Below are 20,772 nucleotides of genomic sequence, written 5' to 3' on the forward strand. Positions count from 1 at the left end.
AGGCCAGCTCCAGCTCCAGCTCCGTACAGCAAAGCAGGATCAAATCCCGATAAGATAAGGAACCAAAAAGTGCGGAGTCCGTCGAACTGGCGCGGGTTTCGGAGGTGGCCGATAACGAGCGATCCTCCCCCCCCATCTTCCCCTTCACCCCAAGGGCGAGCGAAGGCTGCGCCAACTTAAAGACGCTTCTGTTCCCCGGTTGTACGATCGTTTTCTGTGTACCTGCATACCCTGCACATTTGCTCTTTCAATCGGACATTTTCCTCTACCTCCTTGTTGTTGTTGTTGTTCCCCTCCAACGACAACCATCCCTATCCCCATCCCCATCCCCATCCCCATCCCCCACCATCATGTCTTCCCCCATCACTGCGGCCCGCTACGGCAAGGACAATGTCCGAGTATACAAGGTCCACCGGGACGAGAAGACGGGCGTCCAGACCGTCGTCGAGATGACCGTCTGTGTTCTCCTGGAGGGAGAGATTGACACCTCGTATGTTTTTTCCTTTTTTTTTCTGCTTGTGTCCCCCTCCGCTCCCCTCCGCTCCCCTCCGCTCCCCTGCACCGACGGAACCGGCTAACATCTCCTATCTATGACACAGTTACACCAAAGCCGACAACAGCGTCGTCGTCGCCACGGACTCCATCAAGAACACGATCTACATCCTGGCGAAGCAGAACCCCGTGACGCCGCCGGAGCTCTTCGGCTCGATTTTGGGCAACCACTTCGTGACCAAGTACCCGCACATCCACGCGGCGCACACCTCCATCGTCACGCACCGGTGGACGCGCATGACCATCGACGGCAAGCCGCACCCGCACAGCTTCCTGCGCGACGGCGAGGAGACGCGCAACGTGCAGGTGGACGTGGTCGAGAAGGCCCAAAGCATCGGCATCGACATCCGCTCCTCGCTGGCCAAGCTGACCGTGCTCAAGAGCACCAACTCGCAATTCTGGGGCTTCGTGCGCGACGAGTACACCACCCTGCCGGAGACCTGGGACCGCATCCTCAGCACCGACGTCGACGCCACCTGGCAGTGGCAGCGATTCGCCGGGATCGAGGCCGTCCGCGCCGCCGTCCCCCGCTTCGATGCCACCTGGGCCGCCGCCCGCGAGATCACCCTCAAGACCTTCGCCGAGGATAACTCGGCCAGCGTCCAGAACACCATGTACAAGATGGCCGAGCAGATCCTCGAGCGGCAGCCCCTGCTCGAGACGGTGGAGTATGCGCTGCCCAACAAGCATTACTTTGAGATTGGTATGTTTCATTCCCCCCCTGGAGGAAAAGAGGTGGTGGGCTGACAATTGGATGAATAGATCTGAGCTGGCACAAGGGTCTGAAGAACACCGGCAAGGATGCCGAGGTGTATGCGCCCCAGAGTGGACCCAATGGTCTCATCAAGTGCACGGTTGGTCGCAAGTCCAAGGCCAAGTTGTAGTGTAGTTCTTTGTTGGACTTTTTTTCCTTGCTATTGTCGTTTTCCAGCGGTTACTTGGGAGTTGTTTCCGGCTCAAAGACACCCCCTTCCACCTTTTCTTGTATATAGTTCCTTCGTTGGGATAGAGGTATAGCATTTCACTGGATTGATCGGTTATGATACAGCACAAGCCTTCCAGTAAACTGGTACGGGTGCAAAATCAACGACGCATGTTCGAGTAGATAGGTGTTGTAGATCAACAGCAGAGAGTAAAAAAAGACCTCAAGCCCGGCGCCTCCAAGACACATCAAATCAGATGAATGTATAGATTCGGACCGAAAAAGAGAGGAAATGAAACATTGAGAACTCCCACCCATGCGCTAGCAAGTATTCGTGACAACAAGGGAAACAAGATATGGTACGGGATATAAAAGTACAGGAAAACAGAATACACAAGTCGGTTTTTGGTATCCGCGAAGAAGGGGGAGGAAACAGCCAAGGCACTTATGCACTAGCACGATGATCGATCCATCTCAATCACCTGGCAACGTGACAGATAGTCTCGACTCTTCTCATGCCGACGCCTCCACCTTAGCCGCCTGGAACGCCTGCTGCACCTCGGGAAGCTTTCCGATGACCGACTCCTGAGCCTGAACACCCGTCCCACCGATCTTGATGATATTCTGCTCGTAGGGGTGCTTGAGACCTTCGAAAGCTGTTGTACACAAGGAAATGATCAGTAAGATGGCCTTCCTGTGCCCATTCTCCTGGTATAAGGAAAACTCACTCTTCAACCGCGCCAACCGCTTATCCCGCAGCCGGTTCTTGGGCAGCATGCCGCGGACGGCGCGGCGCAGGACCTCGCCGCCGCCCCATTTCTCGAACATCATGTCCATGGTCATGCTCTTGAGGCTACCGGGCCGGGTGGTGTGGGTGTAGTACTTCTTCTGCTGGCGCTTCTTGCCGGTGGTGCGGAGGTCGTGGCAGCCGACGGCGACGACGTAGTCGCCGCAGTCGGTGGAGGGGTCGTAGATGGGCTTGTTCTTGCCCATGAGGACGAGGGCGATGGAGGAGGCCAGCCGGCCGAGGGTGCGGCCGTCACTGCCCACGTCGACGTGGTGCCATGCGCGCGAGTAGGCGAGACGGGTCTGGTTTTTTTTTAATATCAAAAAGTCAGTTTGAGGGCAGCAGCAGCAACAACGACAACCAAGACAGAAGAAAGAAGGCAATTGATTAAGTAAGGGAAGAGTGGAGGGGATGGAATAACCTTTCCAATAGTCTGCGACATCTTGAATCTGTCGATATAAAAACGAAGAACCAATGACGCTTAATATGTCAACACTCGCAACTCACTATCTCTGCAGGCCCCCAAGTCTCTCCAAGTCCCAGCCAGCCGGCCAGCCCGGCCAACCGGACAAACCTCCCCTCCGCCAACCCCCCCAAAGCCACGTGACCACCCCTCGAGCCCTACCCGCTCTAGCCCAAAGCGGGCCTAGCGCACCGCACTAAGCGAAAACGTCCGCACGGTGCGTGCCAGCCGCGACCTGCCACAAGCCCGCCCTGGGAAGAAAATTAATACGCGAACAGGAAAACGACGGACGACAATCGACGACGACGCAGCACCCTCTCTCCCACCCGACGTACTTCCCACCCACCCCAGCAACACAGGGCCATTCAGACATCATGGCTTCCGTCCCGAGTGTGCAATGCTTCGGCAAGAAGAAGACGGGTGAGTTTTTGTTGATTTGGTGATTTGGACATGGGGAAAAAAAAAGGATGGATCGCGAATCCGGGAGGAAGGGCGCAACAAATTATTGGGATAAGATGGAACTGACCTTTGCACTTGTATAGCCACCGCTGTCGCCCACTGCAAGGTATGCAAAACACCACATCCAGAACTTCCCAAATGGCTACAACACACAACTACAACATCCGGTGTCGTTCGTTCGCGGGTTCCGAATCGATGAGTCTTGGACAAAAAGGGCATTTACAGAGGAAAAATTGATATCGAAATTGGAAAGGGATGAGGATTGCCAACAAACGGAAAGCATCGACATAAAAGAGGAGGGGAACATTGCGACTTCATCGGAAACATCAGAAGAGAAGACATGCGGAGGAAATCGACTTCAACAATTCAGACCGTACGCACCAACGAACGAACGACACCATCTGTTTCCCAGCCGACCAACCCATCCAAACCGCAAAGCCGCCAAACATCAAAAGACTGACAATGGCAACAGCAAGGCAAGGGTCTCATCAAGGTCAACGGCCAGCCCCTCTCTCTGGTCCAGCCTGAGATCCTCCGCTTCAAGGTACATACATAATCCACCACCGGCCCCAAATCTACATGAACCCAAACACCCTCCGATCCAACCCACTACGTCGCAAGGAAAGATCCAATCTCTGACTCGAACACCAAACAAAAAATAGGTCTACGAGCCCCTCCTGATCGTCGGTGCCGACAAGTTTGCCGGCGTCGACATCCGCGTCCGCGTCACCGGTGGTGGTCACACCTCCCAGGTCTACGCCATCCGCCAGGCCATCGCCAAGTCCATCGTCGCCTACTACCAGAAGTACGTCGACGAGCACTCCAAGAACCAGCTCAAGCAGGCTCTTGTCCAGTACGACCGCACACTCCTCGTCGCCGACAACCGTCGCACGGAGCCCAAGAAGTTCGGTGGTCGCGGTGCTCGTTCCCGCTACCAGAAGTCCTACCGTTAAACGGCTCCTCCAATTCTTCTCGGTATTCCTTTGCCTGTTTATATTCACTTTTTTTCTTCCGCTTCCTTGGCTGCTTCTCTTTTCTTGTCACGAATCCAGGAAGAAGTGGGCTTTGGTTCGGAGAGAAGTGTTTTTCAAAAGAGTTGTTTGCTTCTTCTTCTGCCCCCTCTCCCCATTTTCTGATCTCTTCAGGAATGGGCGCGGGCTGGTAGACGGGTAAAAAGGATACGCAGAATGGTGTCGTCTTAACGGTTTGTACTCTGGGGTGGAGAGAGATCTGGTGCGGTGTGGTCCCATGTCCGCCACTGGACAATTCGATCATAGAGGAAGGTCTGGGTTGTCACAGTGGTTGTATGGATTGATACGGTGCAATGCTGGCTCTGGAATTAGTATAGGCCAGGATTATCTGAAATATCACCCGATTTCTTTTTTTGTCTATCTGTCTCTCAGCCTAAAAGTGGATCAAGCTTTAGCTTCTGTTCAAACTTATCTAATGACCACCTCCCACACGGGACCCCAAGCTGGTGGATATTCTGACTATCAGTATGCTGTCTTAATAGGAAAGCATAGTATGCTAAGCTATCTTATAACAAAACCACAACCCGCACCCGACATAAGATTGAGGTTTTGACATAAACGTCCCTCCCATTCCAGTTCCATGCAATCCTTCCCACCTCACAGCGGACACCAGTTGACCCGGTTCTGATTCGCGCAAACATGACATTGATGCAATGCCCCCGCAGACTCGCATGCTCTTGACTTAAACTCCAAATTCAGCTGCATCGAATAAGATGCAACAGATTGTTCGATGCAGTAGACCACCGATGACATGATACGGAAGAAGTTCAGCGAACGTAGGCAAGCAAAGGTCGAGAGGGTGCTTTGAAGGGCTTAAGCAGAAACGCTGTTGTCTGTCCAGCGGACGTTGCCGTTAAGGTGACCGCTCATTCCACCATGGCCATCGTAATCTTCGCTCTCATCGTCATCAGCCCCATCAAGGGACAGGATATGGAAGCGGTTGAGTACCGAGGTGGATTTCCCAGCCGAAGCATCTGGCACTCCGTGTCTCGGCCCGATGGGTACCTTACCCTGCGATTCCGCACACTCGTCTGGATAGAACCCAATTCTCGTACCCTTGTACGTGAAACGGGACATCATGCAGGATCGCGCAAACAGGGCATTGTGCACGGAGTTGGTGGATATGTAGGCGTTGCCATTGTTGAATTTAACCGAGATTACGATTAGGTTGTGGATATGCTCCAGATCTTTCCGGATGACCCACTCGGTGACGTTCGGATGCACGTTGTAGAGAACTAGGTTTCTCGAGGCTCCATTGTAGATCTTGTTTCTGACATAGGGAGGGACGTAGAACTGCCGGTCGTTCCATAGCGTTTCGACCTAGCAAGATAAATGAGCCTCAGCCGGGGGGTGTCTCCGACCAACAGACTTGCACTTACGCGTTTGCCAGCCACTAACAGGCCGTGAGTGTTGCTATGCTGCAGAAAGGAGCGGGCCGCAGCCTCTTCCACAAACGAAACACTTGCAATCCGCTCACGAGCCCTCAGGTAGACATGAATCAGGGCACCACCACTCTTCACAGCGTCGACAACGTCTCTGTAAGTGACGCGGTCGGGCAGGTTGCGGATCATCACAGTGCGTTGGTCAGTAGGGGTAGCCGCAGATGCCTCGCTCCTGGATGAATCGTCGTGGTCCTCTGCTTTTCCTTCACTGGTGGGCGAGTCGACCGAGGTGGCATCATCGTGGCCGTCTTCAGATGCAGCATCTAGATCGGAGCTCTCATCTGAGCTTCTGCGACGCGGAACAATTTCACGCTTTGTATGCCCTCGCTGTGGGGACGCGGTACCTGCCGTGTGGCCTCCAATACCTGGAGGAGTCGACGGAGGGCCATAGATCAAGATCTGCACGAAATTAGTAGGTGAAAGCGCAGACCTGCATGCCGACATTTCTCACATCGAGAGTCTCCTGCGACAGGCCCCCTTCGAGAAGCGAGTTCTTCAACTTGGCTGGGTTATTCGAGGTTAGATTAGGATTGCGAAGCCCGCAGGACACCAGCAAGCAACGTACTGAACTGCTGCGACGCTTGGAGCTGGGAACAACAGCAACAGCCTGTTAGTCGGCGATGCTCTCATAAGGCTGAGGCTGGCTTGGTGGAATGCTTACCAGGCGCTTGTATTCGATTTCCGAGATGGTCACGGAGTTTGATTTGGACGAGAGGTTTCGGAGGGCTTGGATCTATACGGCAGCGTTCAGTCACTCGGCCAATGGAGCGATGTCCTGTACACACAGCATCAAATCTAGCGAGGCATAAGTTATGTACATTTAGTTCTGGACCATTGACGGAAAAGAGGCGCACCTTCCAGTAGGAGACTCCGAGTTCATTTTATTATCAGGAGAAACAAACGCCGACATCGTGGCTACAACGGACGCCTGTGTAGTGGGTGTGTTGCGTGCTGCGTTAGTCAAGACCAGCGATCAACGGTCCAGGTATTGATCATGACGGTAAGGTAGGGGTGGGAGGAAGGATACAGAAAAGTGACTCACTCAAGAGCAAATGGAGAATGTTGGACAAGCTATGGAAAGGAGTGAAAGGGAATAGAGATAGTGTGAAGGAGGGGAAAGCAAGCAGGAGAGAAGGCAGTCTATCGGATATCGCAGCGCGCCACTTCACATGGGTTGGTGGTCTCGTTTGCGCAGGCGCAAACGACCAGCTCTTCGAGCCCACGCGGTTTCCATTCACCTCTTCGATGTCTCGAAACTGTCCACGGATTGACTACTAGTATCTTCTACCTGGGATCGCTCTAGATTGGTTCAATACCCATTCTCTATAGTAGTGCTTGCTTTTCTACAACATTGGAAGTGACGACCTCGGGATTAAAGGCAAGAAAAGCGATCAACTCGCACATGACCACGAATTTATCGACTATGAGGATGATGAGAGAGATGTAACTTATCTTCATTTGTCCTCGACATCAACAGCCAGCGCTTGTGTGACCACCGGCTCCGGATGCCCCTTTCAAGCGGCAAATCGTGGCTGCGCCATGTTCGACAGGTCAGAACCACTACAATGCCTTTGGGTCAAGTATTCCTTAAGGTGGCCGGGGTATCTTGCTAGACCCCTCTTAGGCAACATTGTTCTTTTTCGTATCTATGGATTGCGGGATGGCACGGCCTCGACGCAAGGTGCAACTGAGTTACTTTGCTGCTTTAGTCTACGCTTCATGTGTCTCGGTCGGGATAGAATTGATGCATGTATGCAGGTGCGTAGATAAAAAGGTAATTATATTGGAACCAAGTCCGTGGATTGGGTATCATTTTCATATCCACTACCCTTCGCATAGATTGTGTAGTATGGAAAATACCTCCTGGCATCACGCTTCCCCACACAGCACGAGATACACAGGCACCGCTGCTGCTATATGGCTGGCATTAGGATGATCGCATTTCAGGACTGGTCAAAGCAGCGGGCTTCGGATTCCACCGCCTTTGCTGGTAGCAGGTGCATAGCGGAGACCACTTTCGTGTTTGCTGGGGACCATGCCTTTGCATAGTGTTCATGCTGGTGATTCGATGATTCTCTGCTTCGAAGACATCAACCTTGAATATCACAGCGATCGCTTGCTTCGCTCAAACCACACTAGTGGCTTACTGTCATTGGCCCTTCATCCAATCTCGCCGGGAGCGATCAACTTCAATTTCCCCAGGCTCATCTTCTCACTCAGCTGGTATCTCAGCTCCTACAGCTCCTAGGTTCGTATTTCGTCCACCCCCTACTACACCCCGTTGTCTTGCGCGCCTGATCTGGATGATGTTGATGGCAATCTGGGTCACAAATATCGCCAGGAAGATGCCTAATACCAAGGTCTGCGGGATGTACATCTCCGAGTCCCGACTTTGCTCCGGCTCCTGTCGAGAAGTCTCGGATGCACGAGTATTCCCAAAGGAAATGGAGACCGACATGGTAAACGGTGTGAACGACGTGAAGACCGCCGTCGATGGCGATAAGAATGATAGACCAGGACCTAGAATCAATGGCACAAGGGAGAAGATGAGCAGAGGGACGGCTAGTCATAAGGCAGAAGAGAAAGATGGGCGAGAACCGGCCAGCCTGATTAGTAGACCATTGTGAGTGACATAGAACATTATTCAGGTTTGGATGGCAAGCGCCTCTACCTACCATTCTCGAGACCTTGACTTTTTGACCCATCGTGCAACAACCTTCAACCGGTCTCTGACACTAGTCATTGATAACAATGAATACTTGTCGTCTTCCCACAGAGGATAGACGCTAGCAAGCCACCAGGGGAACAGAGCGGGATCAGTGGGTGCATCGCCGTAGGCCATCAGGACGCGTGGATGAAGCCACGCGACTCCCTTACGACGTTGTTCGTCAATGAAGTCTAGAGCCAATTGGAATAGCTGCTGGGTCGGCAGGACTTCGATAGGGGTATCTGCAGGATCAGCACTTGCCGCCGGCGGCGCTTCCATTGTGACTGAGGTTTCCAATGACTCAAGTCGCTCTTCTTCAGTGATTGGCATATCTTCCACACGTTGTACCCTGCCAACATGATAGCCGTCAACCACCTCCGAGCTGCTTACTTTGAATCGGGAGACACCAGTGGCAATGACCAGACTTCTACCGTCTGGCAGAAGCTCATAGCGATCAATCATCAAGACTGTACCATATTGCATAAACTCAGCCCGTCCCAATCCTGGCTGAGGCCGACTGCCACGGTTGTACATAACCATGCCGAATTTCTTGCCCCTCGTCTCCATGACCCTCCGCATCATTATGCGATATCGAGGCTCAAAGATATGCAGGAAGGTAGGCATGGTAGGGAAAGACAGCGAGTTCACAAACAGGGGAAGCGTTTGTTCACCGTCAGCGGCGGCCGCGTCATCATCATCATCATCATCATCATCATCATCATCATCATCATCATCGGAAGTGCCATCTTTCCGCACCGCCAGCTGCTCGGGAAATAGCGTCTCCAGGATAGTCGAGATCCTCAGATTGCTGGGCTCTCTTCGGGAAGTTAAGGACAAGTTGAGCTTCCGGCGACAAACAGGGCAGAGATCACTGTGGTCCATCACCATAGTGACGCAGTCGCGACAGAACGTGTGACCACATGGCGTAGTCAACGGATCCAGTATAAGCGAGTAGCACACTTGACAATCCAACTCGTTCCTGATCGCATTCTTGAGCTTCGTATATGAGCGCTGGGTTGAGCTGTCAGCAGCCGAGTCCCCGACCGAATAGTGTACCTCCGACGCATCATAATCGAACCGGCCCTCTTTGACTAGACGGTAGACGCCCTTCAGCAGATCGGCCCCGATATATTCATACTCCGTGGTCAGTTCCGGTGATGGATCTCGGGAGATTTTCCACGTCACTGTAGACGCGCTTCCGCTGGAACCATCTCCGCGGTCGTCCGCCAGAACCTCCTCGAAAACATCGGCCAGTCGACTCAGTAAGACGTCCGCTCCACAATCACCCAGGCAATGCTCTCCGGAACACGCATCTGCTTTCCCCCAGTAGCATAAGAATCCATGCTTCCGCTCCTCGTTCGCGGGATACGTGATACCCGTACGTTGATAGATCGGCGGGAGACATGACCGGCAGATCGAATTTCCGCATGGAAGCCGCAGCGGCGAGCGGAGGATCTTGGAACAACGTGCGCATTGTATGCTTTGGATCACCGCATGAGGCAGAACAGGAAATGCGGCGGCCACGCTCGCGGTTGCTGGTGACGGCTCGGGTCCCAGCGCAAGTGACGCTGCGCTGCTCATGCCGCGGGAGTGATCATCGTCCGATCCGGAAGTGGCGTGTAGAGATGCCGACGCAGCGTCGGGATCTTCCATCGGAAAGTGCAGTAAGATGAATGGTTTGCGAAAGCGACGAAAGTTTCTAGTGTGTGAAAGGTGTAATAGTTTGCTGGAAATGTAGCAAGAGCGACGGCAGAGGTTGAGGCTTCGAAGTAGAGAATGATTGTTTTTGTTCTAGGTGGACGGAGAGCTGCGGGAATTAAGTTGGGTGGGTTATTTGGGTTATTTGGGTTAGGTCCCCCGCAGTTAATCGAGGGACCCGAACTTCTAATCAATGGCTCGACTAAACTCACCATTCTGTCCTGTCGGAGCCATTCTCGTCTCTATAGGGAGTGAACGTGGTACTTTCAAATCGATATTCTACGTCTTCAATTAGAATTTGGGTCTGTGCATCCGAGAGAACACCAAGTAGTTATCTACGGACATCAACGCTCGTGCTTGATGTATATACAGTACATACAGATGCCGGAGAAAGGAAAGAACATTCGTCGTGAACCATAAGTTGAGCAATGATATGACAAGAATGCTCCCCAGGCCCATCGCTAACAGACTGAGTCATTGACGATGCAGAGGGTCGAACTGCACCTACTTATGTAGGTGGAAAAAAGCAAAGTAACTGCCGGGGTAATCAGGGTAGAAAAGAGCAAAAATGAAAATGCTGGCATCCTTTCATTGCTCATGACTGAACCGTCCAACGCCGAGGCCAAAGCGATGAGGAGATTGGAAGAGATGGAATTGCTGCCGAGTACATGAAGGTAAGAGCAGACCTGAGGATTGCGCATAGCTGTTCCGACCCGCCTGGTGAGGTTGGACCGTGCTATTGAAGGCGCGATTTCATATCACGCCCACGGAGACTCGTCATCCAGAAACTTGGGATGAGGTAGTATCTGAGTCGGTATCTGAATCATCTTCGGTAACGATGCGCCGCAGAACGCTTTTATCGAACAGATCAAGTGCGAAGCGGCGAGCGGGCAAGCGAAAATGATGGCTCTCGAGAATATTGAGAGACTTGCGAAAGAGGTGAGGCTGGTAGAAGCGGTCTGGTTGCTTCGATTTGATGCTATAAAGGTTTGGAGCGTAAGCTTCCGGGATCTGGATGGATGGTCCGGACAATGTTACTTACTTATTGAGATCATTCGCTGCTCTCTTCGATAGAACCGTGTTTCCCATATCTACTATAAGCTTCAAGATCTTCTGGTTGGCGGGATCCGGATCGAGAGTGGCCTCCTTGAACCTCTCTTGAGACGTGCGCTTGGCCTCACGGGTCCTAGAGTGCGACGGAAAGTCGACCTATAGTTGCCACTCATCAGTCATTGCACCTCTGTAGATCATCTAGAGTGGGTTCCTTACCAGGAAGAGCTTGTTGAAGTCGGTGGGAAGACTGAGGCCCAGCGAGTTTCCCTTGTGGTCGAGAGCGGAATCCCAGCCGAAGTCTCTCAACACCTTAAGACCATGTCGACTACGTGAGATCAACCCCAGAACAAAGAAAGCCGTCCCTCTCATCGTGAGGACCTCCGCACTTTCTGCAATCTTCACAATATGCTGAACGATATCTGACTCCAGAAACGGCGCACCTAGTTCCATCGAGCCGACGTTACCCACGGCCCACAAACAGCCCTTGACCTTAAGAAGAGCCTCCGTGTCTTCTTCATCCAGCTGGAAATCGCGAATTGTCCAAGCAAACTCATTGAAATGACCGGAGTGCTCTAGAAGCTTGCATCCTTCAGCGGTTCGGGCGAGCTCTCTATAGAAATGGGGCGGCACTAGTCCAATGTCTTGAAGATCAACCAGATCTTCAGGGACAAAGCTACTCCTCCGTGGCTGGTCAACATAGGCACGCGAGAGGGCTGCTTCAACAAGGCCCACATAAGCATCGTTTCGACCCAAAAACCAATCATCCATTTCCTGGGTAATATAATCCAGCCCATCGAGATAATGGTAGCCCACTGAGGTGGACAAGAATCGTAGGAGCAATGGCGCCCCGATTTCACCTAAATGATCTAGCGATGGCCGGCACTTCACCACATATTCGAGATAGTGACGTTGGTTACATGCCTCCTCGAGGATTTTCACAGCCACTTGGCAAACAGACACGTCGGGATCGTAAAGCTGGGTAACGAGAAGCTTGACCACCCAGTCCGCATTGTTACCAGCAGATGCTAGAGCGTGGAGAGAAACATTTCCAACAGCGTACTTTCGTAGGAGTCGAGTTGCGAAGATGCGAATTTCCTTGGAACTAGTGGTTAGGGCTTTGGACAGAATGACCCTGAGGTGACTTTCCTGGGCGTAGTCCATATTCCCAAGAAGAGTCTGAATCAGGTCGTCCCGATCTCGAAGCTCAACGATATGGTAGAACATATTCAGCATATGCCATCGTTCCATCATAGCCAACCCGTTCGCGTCACTACTCAACGTTCCCAGTATAGCAAAGTACCCTCCGCTCAACGTGCTAGCCATCTGTTCTTTGGAGAACAGGGGAGCAGACGATGTGAGACCACTCATGCGATCGACTTGGGCAAGACACTCAGCGACTTGCCTCAAAAATTTGTTCTCGGCCAGGTATTTCGTGCCTTCCGGAAGTTGTACGAGTGTGCGCATTAGTGCACACCCTGTACGAACATAACGCTGGTTTGGCTTCGTGTTTGGTAGCATGGAGAATCTGTACTTGAAAGGTCGATAGAATCCGATCAGTCGCTTCATGAACTTCGAGCCTTTGATAGCTTCTTCCAGACGCTTGGGGTTGGTCAAAGGCCCCTCGACAATGCGGTGAATCAGGTCCCACTTCCATTTCAGGTAGTTGACGGTGTTCAAAACATGCGTCTCCAGGATGGCGTTGCGGAACTGCGTCTCATCCATAGAAGGGCTCAACTTCTCCTTGCCTTGGTCAACAGTGAGGAGAGAAGCGGAAATGTCCACTTCGACATTGTAACGTCCAGCGCCGTTTGGAACGCTGCGAGCCAATGTTCTATTGATGCTGTCTATTTGATATATTGTCGAAGTAGAGATGTCATGATTTTCGACATCAAATTTGATGGCAGCTGGCAGGAGGTGAGGCAGAACTTGGAGCTTCGCACTGATATGTTGAGGCAATGAATGATGCGCTAGTTTCAATACCTCGGTGAGGAGTAGAGTGGCTTTGCGCCTGAGTGACAGGTCTGTCTCGTCCTCGATGAGATCCGAAAGTGCCTAAATTTGTATCAGCATCGGTTGTAGTTTCAAGTGAATGACCTTAAGAACCTTCGACAACCCGGCCTCGACAAGGGTGGCAAGAATCAATGTTGAGAAATGCGCCGTCAAATCGAATCGATTACCATCATCGTTATAGAATGCTTGAACATGTTTCGTGTCCGATTCTGTTCTGAGGTTGGCCACCCGCCCATAAGTTGTGAGCCTTCGTCCAGCCAGGAAAGATGATGACCATGATGGTGGCTTGATTCTTAATGCGTCAAACAAAAGTTCCATGATCAAATCTCTTGCCTGCGGGTCCGGGTAATGTAATGAGTCGAGTAGCGATTGCAAAGGTTTGGCTCCGTTTCTTGCGAGTATAATCAAGCCCGGCCATGTCTTGAGCATTGCCGAAATAGCTCTAGCTGAAGACTTCAAGCGCCCATTGCGGACCGAGTCCGACAAAGAGTCAGTAAACGGTGCAAGAACAGCCTCTAGCTCACAACCTCCTCGTAGATGCTTCCTGCTGTGGGGGGTATCGAGAACATGGAGGAAACTCGCTACGAGACTTTCTGAGGCACCAAACGTTCCTTCTGCTAAGGCGTCATGAAGGGTAGCGAATCCCCCAGAATATGCTATCAATTCGGGATCCTTCACCAGAATCTCAGCTAGAGTCATGATAGAGATGTTCCGAAGACGATCCTCGTAGTGCTCTGCGACGGAGACAATGGTCCTGACTACGGCGCGCGAAATCTCTCGCACACCGTCCTTGACGTCCAAGAAGGCCCTGACGAACTTCAAAGCTTGCTCCCGCTCAATGCTCGCCTTGCTTTCCTTGACTAGGGACAGAATTACCATCTCATCTGTATGGAACGATCGAATAATCTGGAGGGATTTCCGGTCCGCGATAGCGTAGCGTGTCAATCTGTACCCAGCCGCCACCGCTTCTTTATTGTCGCTGAGAAGCATGATTTGCACGCGCAAACCAAACACAGACCACTCGAGGTCGTACTTTAAGGTCGGGTGTCGCTTAAACAGCTCCACAAGGCTGTTTGCACGTTCAACGTAATAATCCGGGGGCATGCCTTCGATTTCCAAGGCCTGTAGTGTTTCTGCAAGGACATATGTGGGTGATTCCATTTCCGCCTCGCCCTCTTGAATCTGGGCTTCCTCGATCGTTAGGTTGTTGCGAGTAGGTGAACGCATGGAGCTGCTTTGAAAGAGGGTTGACAGGCGACTTCGAGGTGGGGTAGACGGCGCCTGCGCACGTAGCATCTCCTCCTCGAGTTCATGATGCAGCTCTGCAAGCTTGCGGTTCGATGAGCTCAGCTCCGACTCAACTCTTAATCTCTGGTCTTTCGTATGTTTCGGATTCTTCGCGAGTAGCGCTTCCAGCATGTTCTCGGTTCCCGTCTTGATTTTCATCTCCTTCGCGATCTTGTCTCGAATCACAGCCTGTCGCTCCTCGGTAGTGGGCATATCATCCTGGTCAATAAAGCTGCTCGGTCGACGATTCAGCGCTCCGTCCGGACGGGGTGTAGTGCTCCGCGATGACTTCATGCTCTTCAATTCAGAGCTAAAGCTTCCAGGGGCTCCGACCGAGGTGGTCAACGAGCCTCCCCGGGCGCCAATGGTCGCACTGCCTCCAGATTCAGAGCGAGCATTTCTCCCGGGTCTCGTGGCGGGCTCGGCCCAGCTACCGTCCGCGGAGCCATCCTCCAGACTAGAGTATGAAGGTCCATCACCCAGGGCACGATGCTGGACTGATGTCGCGGAGAATCCTGAGTTATATCCGGACGCCATAGAGCTCCATCTAGCCGCGTGATGGGAGTGACTATCACCTGTCGCGACTTAAATAAGGAATGAAGCGCTGCATTGAGTTTGCAGAGAGTCCACGAGCGCTACCGAGACAGCCAGATATCGAGGGTAAAGAAGGAGGAAAGGCTCTGGTAACGGTCCACTGGGGCTGACGGCGGGCACTTTAGAAGGGAGGGGAGGAGAGGGGAGACGGGTTCGCGGCGGTCACGCTGGGGAGGCTAGGGCGGCGACGATTGGAGTGTCAGGAGCGGTTTATGAGACCCTGGTTATGTAGCACAAAGCAACGGATAATAGACTTAAGATACTAGTCCCAGAAAACAAGTTGTCTGCTTCATTGACCGGGGTTTCTCTCAAATCCGACTGGTGGTGCTTTCAGCCTGGATTCATCCATGGCTTGGCCAGCGCCCGTTGGCTGACTAACCCAGCCTTATCGCCTCAGGCCAACACCTCCCGTAACTACCGGGCCTTCAACAACACGCAGAGATGAGTTCGTACTGAATGAGGGGTGTTCGGTTTGTTCTTCTTTCTTTCTTTTTTTTTCTCTTCTTTTCTTTCCGTTATTTTGTCTTTAGTTCCAGATCCATGACACCACTACAACCATAATTTGTACCATCTTGTAAAACTCGCACATTTTGGTGAGCCACCGGTTTATAATCTATGGCGAAAGCATACTCATGAGACATCATGTATGACTACCTAGTTCGTTCCAAGAAGATATGTACATAGAGTTGAATCCCGTAGGATTACAAAGACCAAAAAATAGAAAAATAAGTTGAGAGAAAGAAGAAGTTGTTACATCGACGCAACATCACAGTACATGAAAAGAGAGATTGGGGGAATTAGTATATTCCAAGATGCTGTGGGACAAACTCCGGATATGCAAGACCTAACGGGAATGTACGCTTGGTGGTACAAAAATGGCTGATGGGCTGATAAGGATCGTGATAATAGCCGGTGTAACCATCATATAACTATGGTTCCCACGACTTCTTCCGCGGCGCATCGGCGGTATCGTGTGGTACTTGGACCAGTGTACTATCACTGCTGTTGTCCATTTTGGCCAAGGTTCCTTTGCTTTCAACAAACTTCGACGTCATGTTGCTGGCGGCAAGACGCTTGTTCTTGCGCCTACGCCAGGCGATGACAGTGATATAGATCAAAAACATCGCCCCACAGATGATACCATAAGCGAGTGGCGACGCGGGTGGTATATCGGGGTTTTTCGTGGCCGCGTAATGGAAGCCAATTCCGCCATTGATAATTCCAAGGGTCGCGAGAAAGCGGCCAAGGTACCGATGCGAGACTCCATAAAGTGACGACGTGCCAGTCTTGCGGAAATGCAGGTGTTGCATGATTCCCAGAATCGGCTGTATAATCACGACTCCGCCAACGGCCACATATCCAATAACTGGATGATAGCCACCGAGCTCTTGGAGGTCCTTTGAAACAGAAACCCCGACCCCAAACCCGGCCAGAGCCAAAAGCACGGCAAAGGCCTGCAAAGGGGCATGAATCCATGCCACGGTGCGGCGCGATGGAACGATGTATAGGAGGAGCGCAAAATTAGGAAATAGGAGAACGAAGGCAACGGAGGTCATTACGCCGTGCGCAATTCGCTTTTTGTGAAGAATGGTATCGCTGACCTGCTGCGGGTTGGAGTAGGGCGAAGGATGGGATGAAAGGCGCAATGGAACATAGTACGGACTGGAGAAATTGCTACCGGCATTTTTTTCCAAGTCCAATGTAAAAGACCCATGCCAGTCGTGTTGGTACAGCATCTCCGAAACATTGGTAGACGCCAGTGGAGGCCCATAAGTCAATGCCCAAGACCACGAGCTGGACTTTCCAACAGCGCTCTTGCCGTTGGCCAAAGTCGTGCAATTGTCGCAGCGAATATTTGCTGTCATGATTCCGTCGTATATACCAGATCCCTCCTCGAGGTACGCCTGAATACTAGAATCGTACAGAGGTTGGACATGACCGGTTGCTCTCCTCGTAGAGAGCGTGACGTTATTATCTGGTGCAGAGTAGATGATGAAGAGGTTTCCATCTGTCATTTGCGATCCTTGGCCCAATGCGAACCATTTGACGCCAGGCGGGGCTCTGAGCCGGAGATAGATAGGGCCTGACCCTGTGGACGATGTGTTCTGAGGTACGTCAATGCTGTAGGACACATCTTCATAGTCATAGGACCTCTGATCGTGATGGATAACCCTGCTGAAACATGTGCGTGCTGAGAAGCTGCGAGTCAGCCGAAAAGTAAGTATTGCACATAGAAGAAAGTCTTACCAAGACCCAGCGCACTCGCGGCAGCGACAAGGAAAGAAGACGGTTTCATAATGACGGTAATGACGACGGAACCAGGCCGTCTACAGATTGGATATCAAGGGAAGGCGGCAGAAGAAATATAGCGTAAATGTAGTCGAAAAGAATGAAGGCAGCACGAATCCAAGTCTTTCGGTATAATAGTTATAATCGAATACAAATAATGGTTTAGAGCGTTTCCGAGGTCAAGGAGTGTTGCTGCTGGAGATCTCGAAGAATAGGCGTGGTTTGCTCTTGGTGACGGAAGAGTTTTGAGTATGTTAGGGCTGGGATCTTTGCTGCTGGGATCTTGGTGTTCGGAAGTATATTGAGGCAAAAAGCATCACTGCACAAAAATGTCTGTCAGCAACGACCGACAACCAAATGGGATTTCTACTACTGCTCCATGACATGACGAGAGAGCAGAGCATGGTCCGCGCGATATTCTCGCGTTGAGCATAGCGAGAGAATGAAAGCAGTGATGACGGGAATAGAGAGAGATCTGAAATTGTACAGATCCTCGAACAAGAGGACAAGAGGAGTAGTCATACTTGAAGGACTCGGATAATAGAATCGCATATAGTTGTCATAAGCCACATAGCGTTGCCACAAATGCCATGCGACAGATCCGTCTGCATGACAATCTCAACGAGTTGAAGGATGACGATCCCACACTGCCATGCGGGCGAACACCACTTCAGATGGCCGGATAAAAACTGACCAGGAAAGGAGAGACTTGCAATTCAAGGGAGTGACAATCGGGACTACTCATTTACTCAGATCGAGCAACGATAGAAAGCAAAATCGAGCCCACGAAAGGAGAGAAGATCGTCAATCAGAATGGGGGATTGTCAGATAGATATGCCCGGCAAGCGGGTACCTTTAGTTTTTTCCAGATTGACAATCATGGCGAAAATCCTCGGGCTCTTTCAGATTTAAGTTCCCCGGGGCTGCCACGCCTCTTTGGGACCTGGGTATCTTGCCTGGTACGTATTCCTACGTAGTGTGGGCATTTTTTTAGGCGTGGAATGGCCACATGGTCTGTGCTTCATGGGTTTGTCTGGATACAGGATGAGAGAGGTCACTGCAATGCCTGGAATCATACTAGCAGGTATTGGCGAATCCAAGGTAGCTTATTGTCTTCAACACTCTTTGAAATTAGACTCCTCCTTCTTAGGCAGTAGTAGACGGTCTTAGCCCTGTCTAGGTCATCTAGGTCATCTAGTAGGTCATAAGCCTGGGAAAACTGTACGGAGTATTCGGGCTGGGCGTTATTTTGATTTATTTTTATTATGATTATTATTATTATTATTCAATTGTGCAGCATCCATGATTTTCAACCGTCGGGATGGGGCATACCAGATACCTACTAAAGGGACCATTGGGTCGGAGAGCGGCAGGTGATCAATCAGACCGCAGGATTGTGGGCGGGACTCAATTGGACCTTTTTTATGTTCTCCAATTGACTCTTCCTCTCTCTCTCCCATTTCCGTGTACCGGTACGTGTTTCCCTTTCCTCCGCCGGCACCGTCTTTTCCACCTCCTTTCCCGACTACGGAGTACTTCTGCACTGGTACTACCTCCGTTCTGAGGCATTAACACGTTCGTCCGCATCCTTTCCCAGCAGTGGCTGACCAGCTCGTTCTAGACTTCACATAAAGTCCTTGACAGCCTCCATTATGCCTTATGGCCCGACCAACAGGTTGCTCGTTGCTTTGGATGGAAAGGGCCGGCAAACGGTTACGTCCCGTATATCCATTCCATGTGGAGAAGTGAAGAACTGGATTCAATTCAGTAGTAAACTTCAGGTTCCCTTCCACCCTCTCCCACCCCCCACCTCCCTGGGGGCTCGCTCCTCCCCTCTTTCTAGTCTCCAGACCTAAATCCTCCTCCCCGGGATCAACATGGCTTTCCCCTAAACAATCGTGTCATTCCTTTCCGCCACTTCAACCAAAACTGAGTTCTTACCTACGCACTAGTTCAGAAAGCTGGGAGCCCAGAGACGCAGAGAGACGTCCGGCTTGCTCCGCTTATTGTTCCTGGCGCCAATCATAGACCCTATTCGTCCTGAAAAGCTGGATGGCTACCTGCTCGTCTTACTCGGATGGTTCAGTCCTGAAGTGCCGTCACTGCCAATCAGCATCGGCCTCCCGTAGCTAAGACCAAGTTATCGGATCTCGGGAACAAGTCGTATTTTCACCGATCCAGGGCGGTTCTTCTCGCCGCAGGCTCCTCCTCTACGCACAGCAAATCGCAGCAAGTGGTGGGCCACCGGAAGCTCGGAACCAATGATGGGAAAGGAGGAAACCTTTTTTTCTTTCTCTTTCGTTTACCCAAGTCCATACTGGCCTTATCCACGGTCACGGTCGACGGGACTCGAATTGTTGCAAGCTTCCAAGACGGTGATTTTGCCGTTCCTGACATAGGGGAGTAGTCAACCGACGCAACCTTGGGTGGTAAACAGTTAGGCTTTTACCCGTGCGATTCCCTTTCGCATCGCAAAAGGGGATTCGTTCGTCCATTGCCCATGCGAAAGGAGAACGAGAAACTTTATTTATGCGCTCCTAATGCTATGCTACCCTTACATTATACTAAGTACAAGACACCAGGTCTCGCATTCTCTTTTTCTATCCTTCGAGCGAAAGTTGGTAGCTTGACGTCTGAGGGTGAAGGCAGGTCATGTACTGTACGACTATGCACGTCAACACTCACTCATACAGAATGACATTGTCCAGTCCGGAGTAAGTATCTCGCTAGACCACAGCATGATGTACACATGTGGGAATCAGATTATGCGTAGCCCTTGTTTCAGGAAAAAGCAAGACCACTTAGCTGCGGAGTCCGGCGTGCAGCCCCTTTGTTTTGGAAACCTGAGCCTGTCATCGCTTTGATTAAGTGGTCTCGCTTGGAAAGCATCAATCCAATGACAGAGGGGTCTTCCATCATAGCATCATCAATCATCAATCCACGTCCGAGTCAGTTGTTATTCTTAGCCAGCCTCCTCCCCAAAGAGGAAAGAAAGAAAAACAAAAACAAAAACAAAAAAGAGAGGGGGGGAAGAGAGAACCTGAAGGGGACGGGATGCTCCATAAAAATTCTGCCATGCAAATTGGCACTGCAGCCACTGCTAGTTTACGGAGCACTAGCGCAGCAGGCCAGCAGCCCATGTGATAGAAACCGACTAGACTCGACCGACGACATCATCTGCTGGTGACTAAAAATACTGTCATTGCATTCTTTTGAGGCTTGGAGGGTGTGGAAGCTGTGGTTTCGAAGTTCTGTTCTTTTTCTCTCTCTTGCCAGTAGTAACTTTTGCCGTCACATTGACTGGTCTTTTCTGGGCATTGGGCTGGGCAGAGGACTGTTCACCCTCTCCCTCTCCTTCCAGCCGATTCCGACTTCGATTCAAAGCTGGTTTGCCTCTACCAGTCACATCTGCCATCAAACACGGCTGAGCTTGGAAATCCTTCCGCTCCTTTCCCGTCCCCTTCGTTTGTCCCGCATC

The 20,772-nt window shown here is 51.5% G+C and overlaps 6 protein-coding genes across 6 annotated transcripts; 2 read left to right on the plus strand and 4 right to left on the minus strand.

The window, feature by feature from the left end:
• Positions 1 to 350: 350 nt before the first annotated feature.
• Positions 351 to 1,436, plus strand: BO95DRAFT_377321 (urate oxidase; the record flags this gene model as incomplete). Its single annotated transcript, XM_025583254.1, has 3 exons — positions 351 to 490; positions 600 to 1,255; positions 1,315 to 1,436. The coding sequence occupies 3 exons, from the start codon at positions 351 to 353 to the stop codon at positions 1,434 to 1,436; spliced, it is 918 nt and encodes a 305-aa protein (XP_025436247.1).
• Positions 1,437 to 1,987: 551 nt separating this feature from the next.
• On the minus strand, positions 1,988 to 2,738 carry BO95DRAFT_426191 (mitochondrial 54S ribosomal protein uL13m; the record flags this gene model as incomplete). Its single annotated transcript, XM_025584747.1, has 3 exons — positions 2,683 to 2,738; positions 2,203 to 2,563; positions 1,988 to 2,130 (listed from the first exon to the last, which is right to left on the minus strand). The coding sequence occupies exons 1-3, from the start codon at positions 2,701 to 2,703 to the stop codon at positions 1,988 to 1,990; spliced, it is 525 nt and encodes a 174-aa protein (XP_025436248.1). The 5' UTR covers positions 2,704 to 2,738.
• Positions 2,739 to 3,098: 360 nt separating this feature from the next.
• Positions 3,099 to 4,136, plus strand: BO95DRAFT_377335 (40S ribosomal protein uS9; the record flags this gene model as incomplete). Its single annotated transcript, XM_025583255.1, has 4 exons — positions 3,099 to 3,144; positions 3,267 to 3,289; positions 3,656 to 3,727; positions 3,846 to 4,136. The coding sequence occupies 4 exons, from the start codon at positions 3,099 to 3,101 to the stop codon at positions 4,134 to 4,136; spliced, it is 432 nt and encodes a 143-aa protein (XP_025436249.1).
• A 733-nt stretch (positions 4,137 to 4,869) lies between these two features.
• Positions 4,870 to 10,157, minus strand: BO95DRAFT_519267 (putative ATP-dependent protease (CrgA)). The gene is made up of 8 exons (XM_025592024.1): positions 8,332 to 10,157; positions 8,255 to 8,262; positions 7,896 to 8,176; positions 6,318 to 6,389; positions 6,222 to 6,243; positions 6,108 to 6,160; positions 5,594 to 6,055; positions 4,870 to 5,534 (listed from the first exon to the last, which is right to left on the minus strand). Exons 1-8 carry the CDS (start codon positions 10,014 to 10,016, stop codon positions 5,028 to 5,030), a joined length of 3,090 nt encoding a protein of 1,029 aa, XP_025436250.1. The 5' UTR covers positions 10,017 to 10,157; the 3' UTR covers positions 4,870 to 5,027.
• Positions 10,158 to 10,367: 210 nt separating this feature from the next.
• On the minus strand, positions 10,368 to 15,231 carry BO95DRAFT_448480 (putative cytosolic regulator Pianissimo). The gene is made up of 4 exons (XM_025587855.1): positions 13,218 to 15,231; positions 11,331 to 13,166; positions 11,104 to 11,270; positions 10,368 to 11,040 (listed from the first exon to the last, which is right to left on the minus strand). The coding sequence occupies exons 1-4, from the start codon at positions 14,946 to 14,948 to the stop codon at positions 10,839 to 10,841; spliced, it is 3,936 nt and encodes a 1,311-aa protein (XP_025436251.1). The 5' UTR covers positions 14,949 to 15,231; the 3' UTR covers positions 10,368 to 10,838.
• Positions 15,232 to 15,934: 703 nt separating this feature from the next.
• BO95DRAFT_477685 (cytochrome and DOMON domain-containing protein) lies at positions 15,935 to 17,301 on the minus strand (the record flags this gene model as incomplete). Its single annotated transcript, XM_025590000.1, has 2 exons — positions 15,935 to 17,158; positions 17,236 to 17,301. 2 exons carry the CDS (start codon positions 17,299 to 17,301, stop codon positions 15,935 to 15,937), a joined length of 1,290 nt encoding a protein of 429 aa, XP_025436252.1.
• Positions 17,302 to 20,772: the final 3,471 nt, after the last annotated feature.

Source organism: Aspergillus brunneoviolaceus, assembly GCF_003184695.1.
Source record: "Aspergillus brunneoviolaceus CBS 621.78 unplaced genomic scaffold BO95scaffold_128, whole genome shotgun sequence".
Lineage (NCBI taxonomy): Eukaryota > Fungi > Ascomycota > Eurotiomycetes > Eurotiales > Aspergillaceae > Aspergillus > Aspergillus brunneoviolaceus.

What these genes read in the sequence shown, in the direction of transcription:
- BO95DRAFT_519267 (XM_025592024.1), bottom strand. Translation starts at nt 10,016, where the DNA reads ATGGAAGATCCCGACGCTGCGTCGGCATCTCTACACGCCACTTCCGGA. An exon ending in AAATCGAATACAAGCGCCTG is followed by an intron (nt 6,244 to 6,317) that starts GTAAGCATTCCA and finishes TGTTGTTCCCAG; the next exon opens with CTCCAAGCGTCGCAGCAGTT. An exon ending in TGTTAGTGGCTGGCAAACGC is followed by an intron (nt 5,535 to 5,593) that starts GTAAGTGCAAGT and finishes TTATCTTGCTAG; the next exon opens with GTCGAAACGCTATGGAACGA.
- BO95DRAFT_448480 (XM_025587855.1), bottom strand. Translation starts at nt 14,948, where the DNA reads ATGGCGTCCGGATATAACTCAGGATTCTCCGCGACATCAGTCCAGCAT. An exon ending in ACTTCAACAAGCTCTTCCTG is followed by an intron (nt 11,271 to 11,330) that starts GTAAGGAACCCA and finishes TGGCAACTATAG; the next exon opens with GTCGACTTTCCGTCGCACTC. An exon ending in GCAGCGAATGATCTCAATAA is followed by an intron (nt 11,041 to 11,103) that starts GTAAGTAACATT and finishes AAACCTTTATAG; the next exon opens with CATCAAATCGAAGCAACCAG.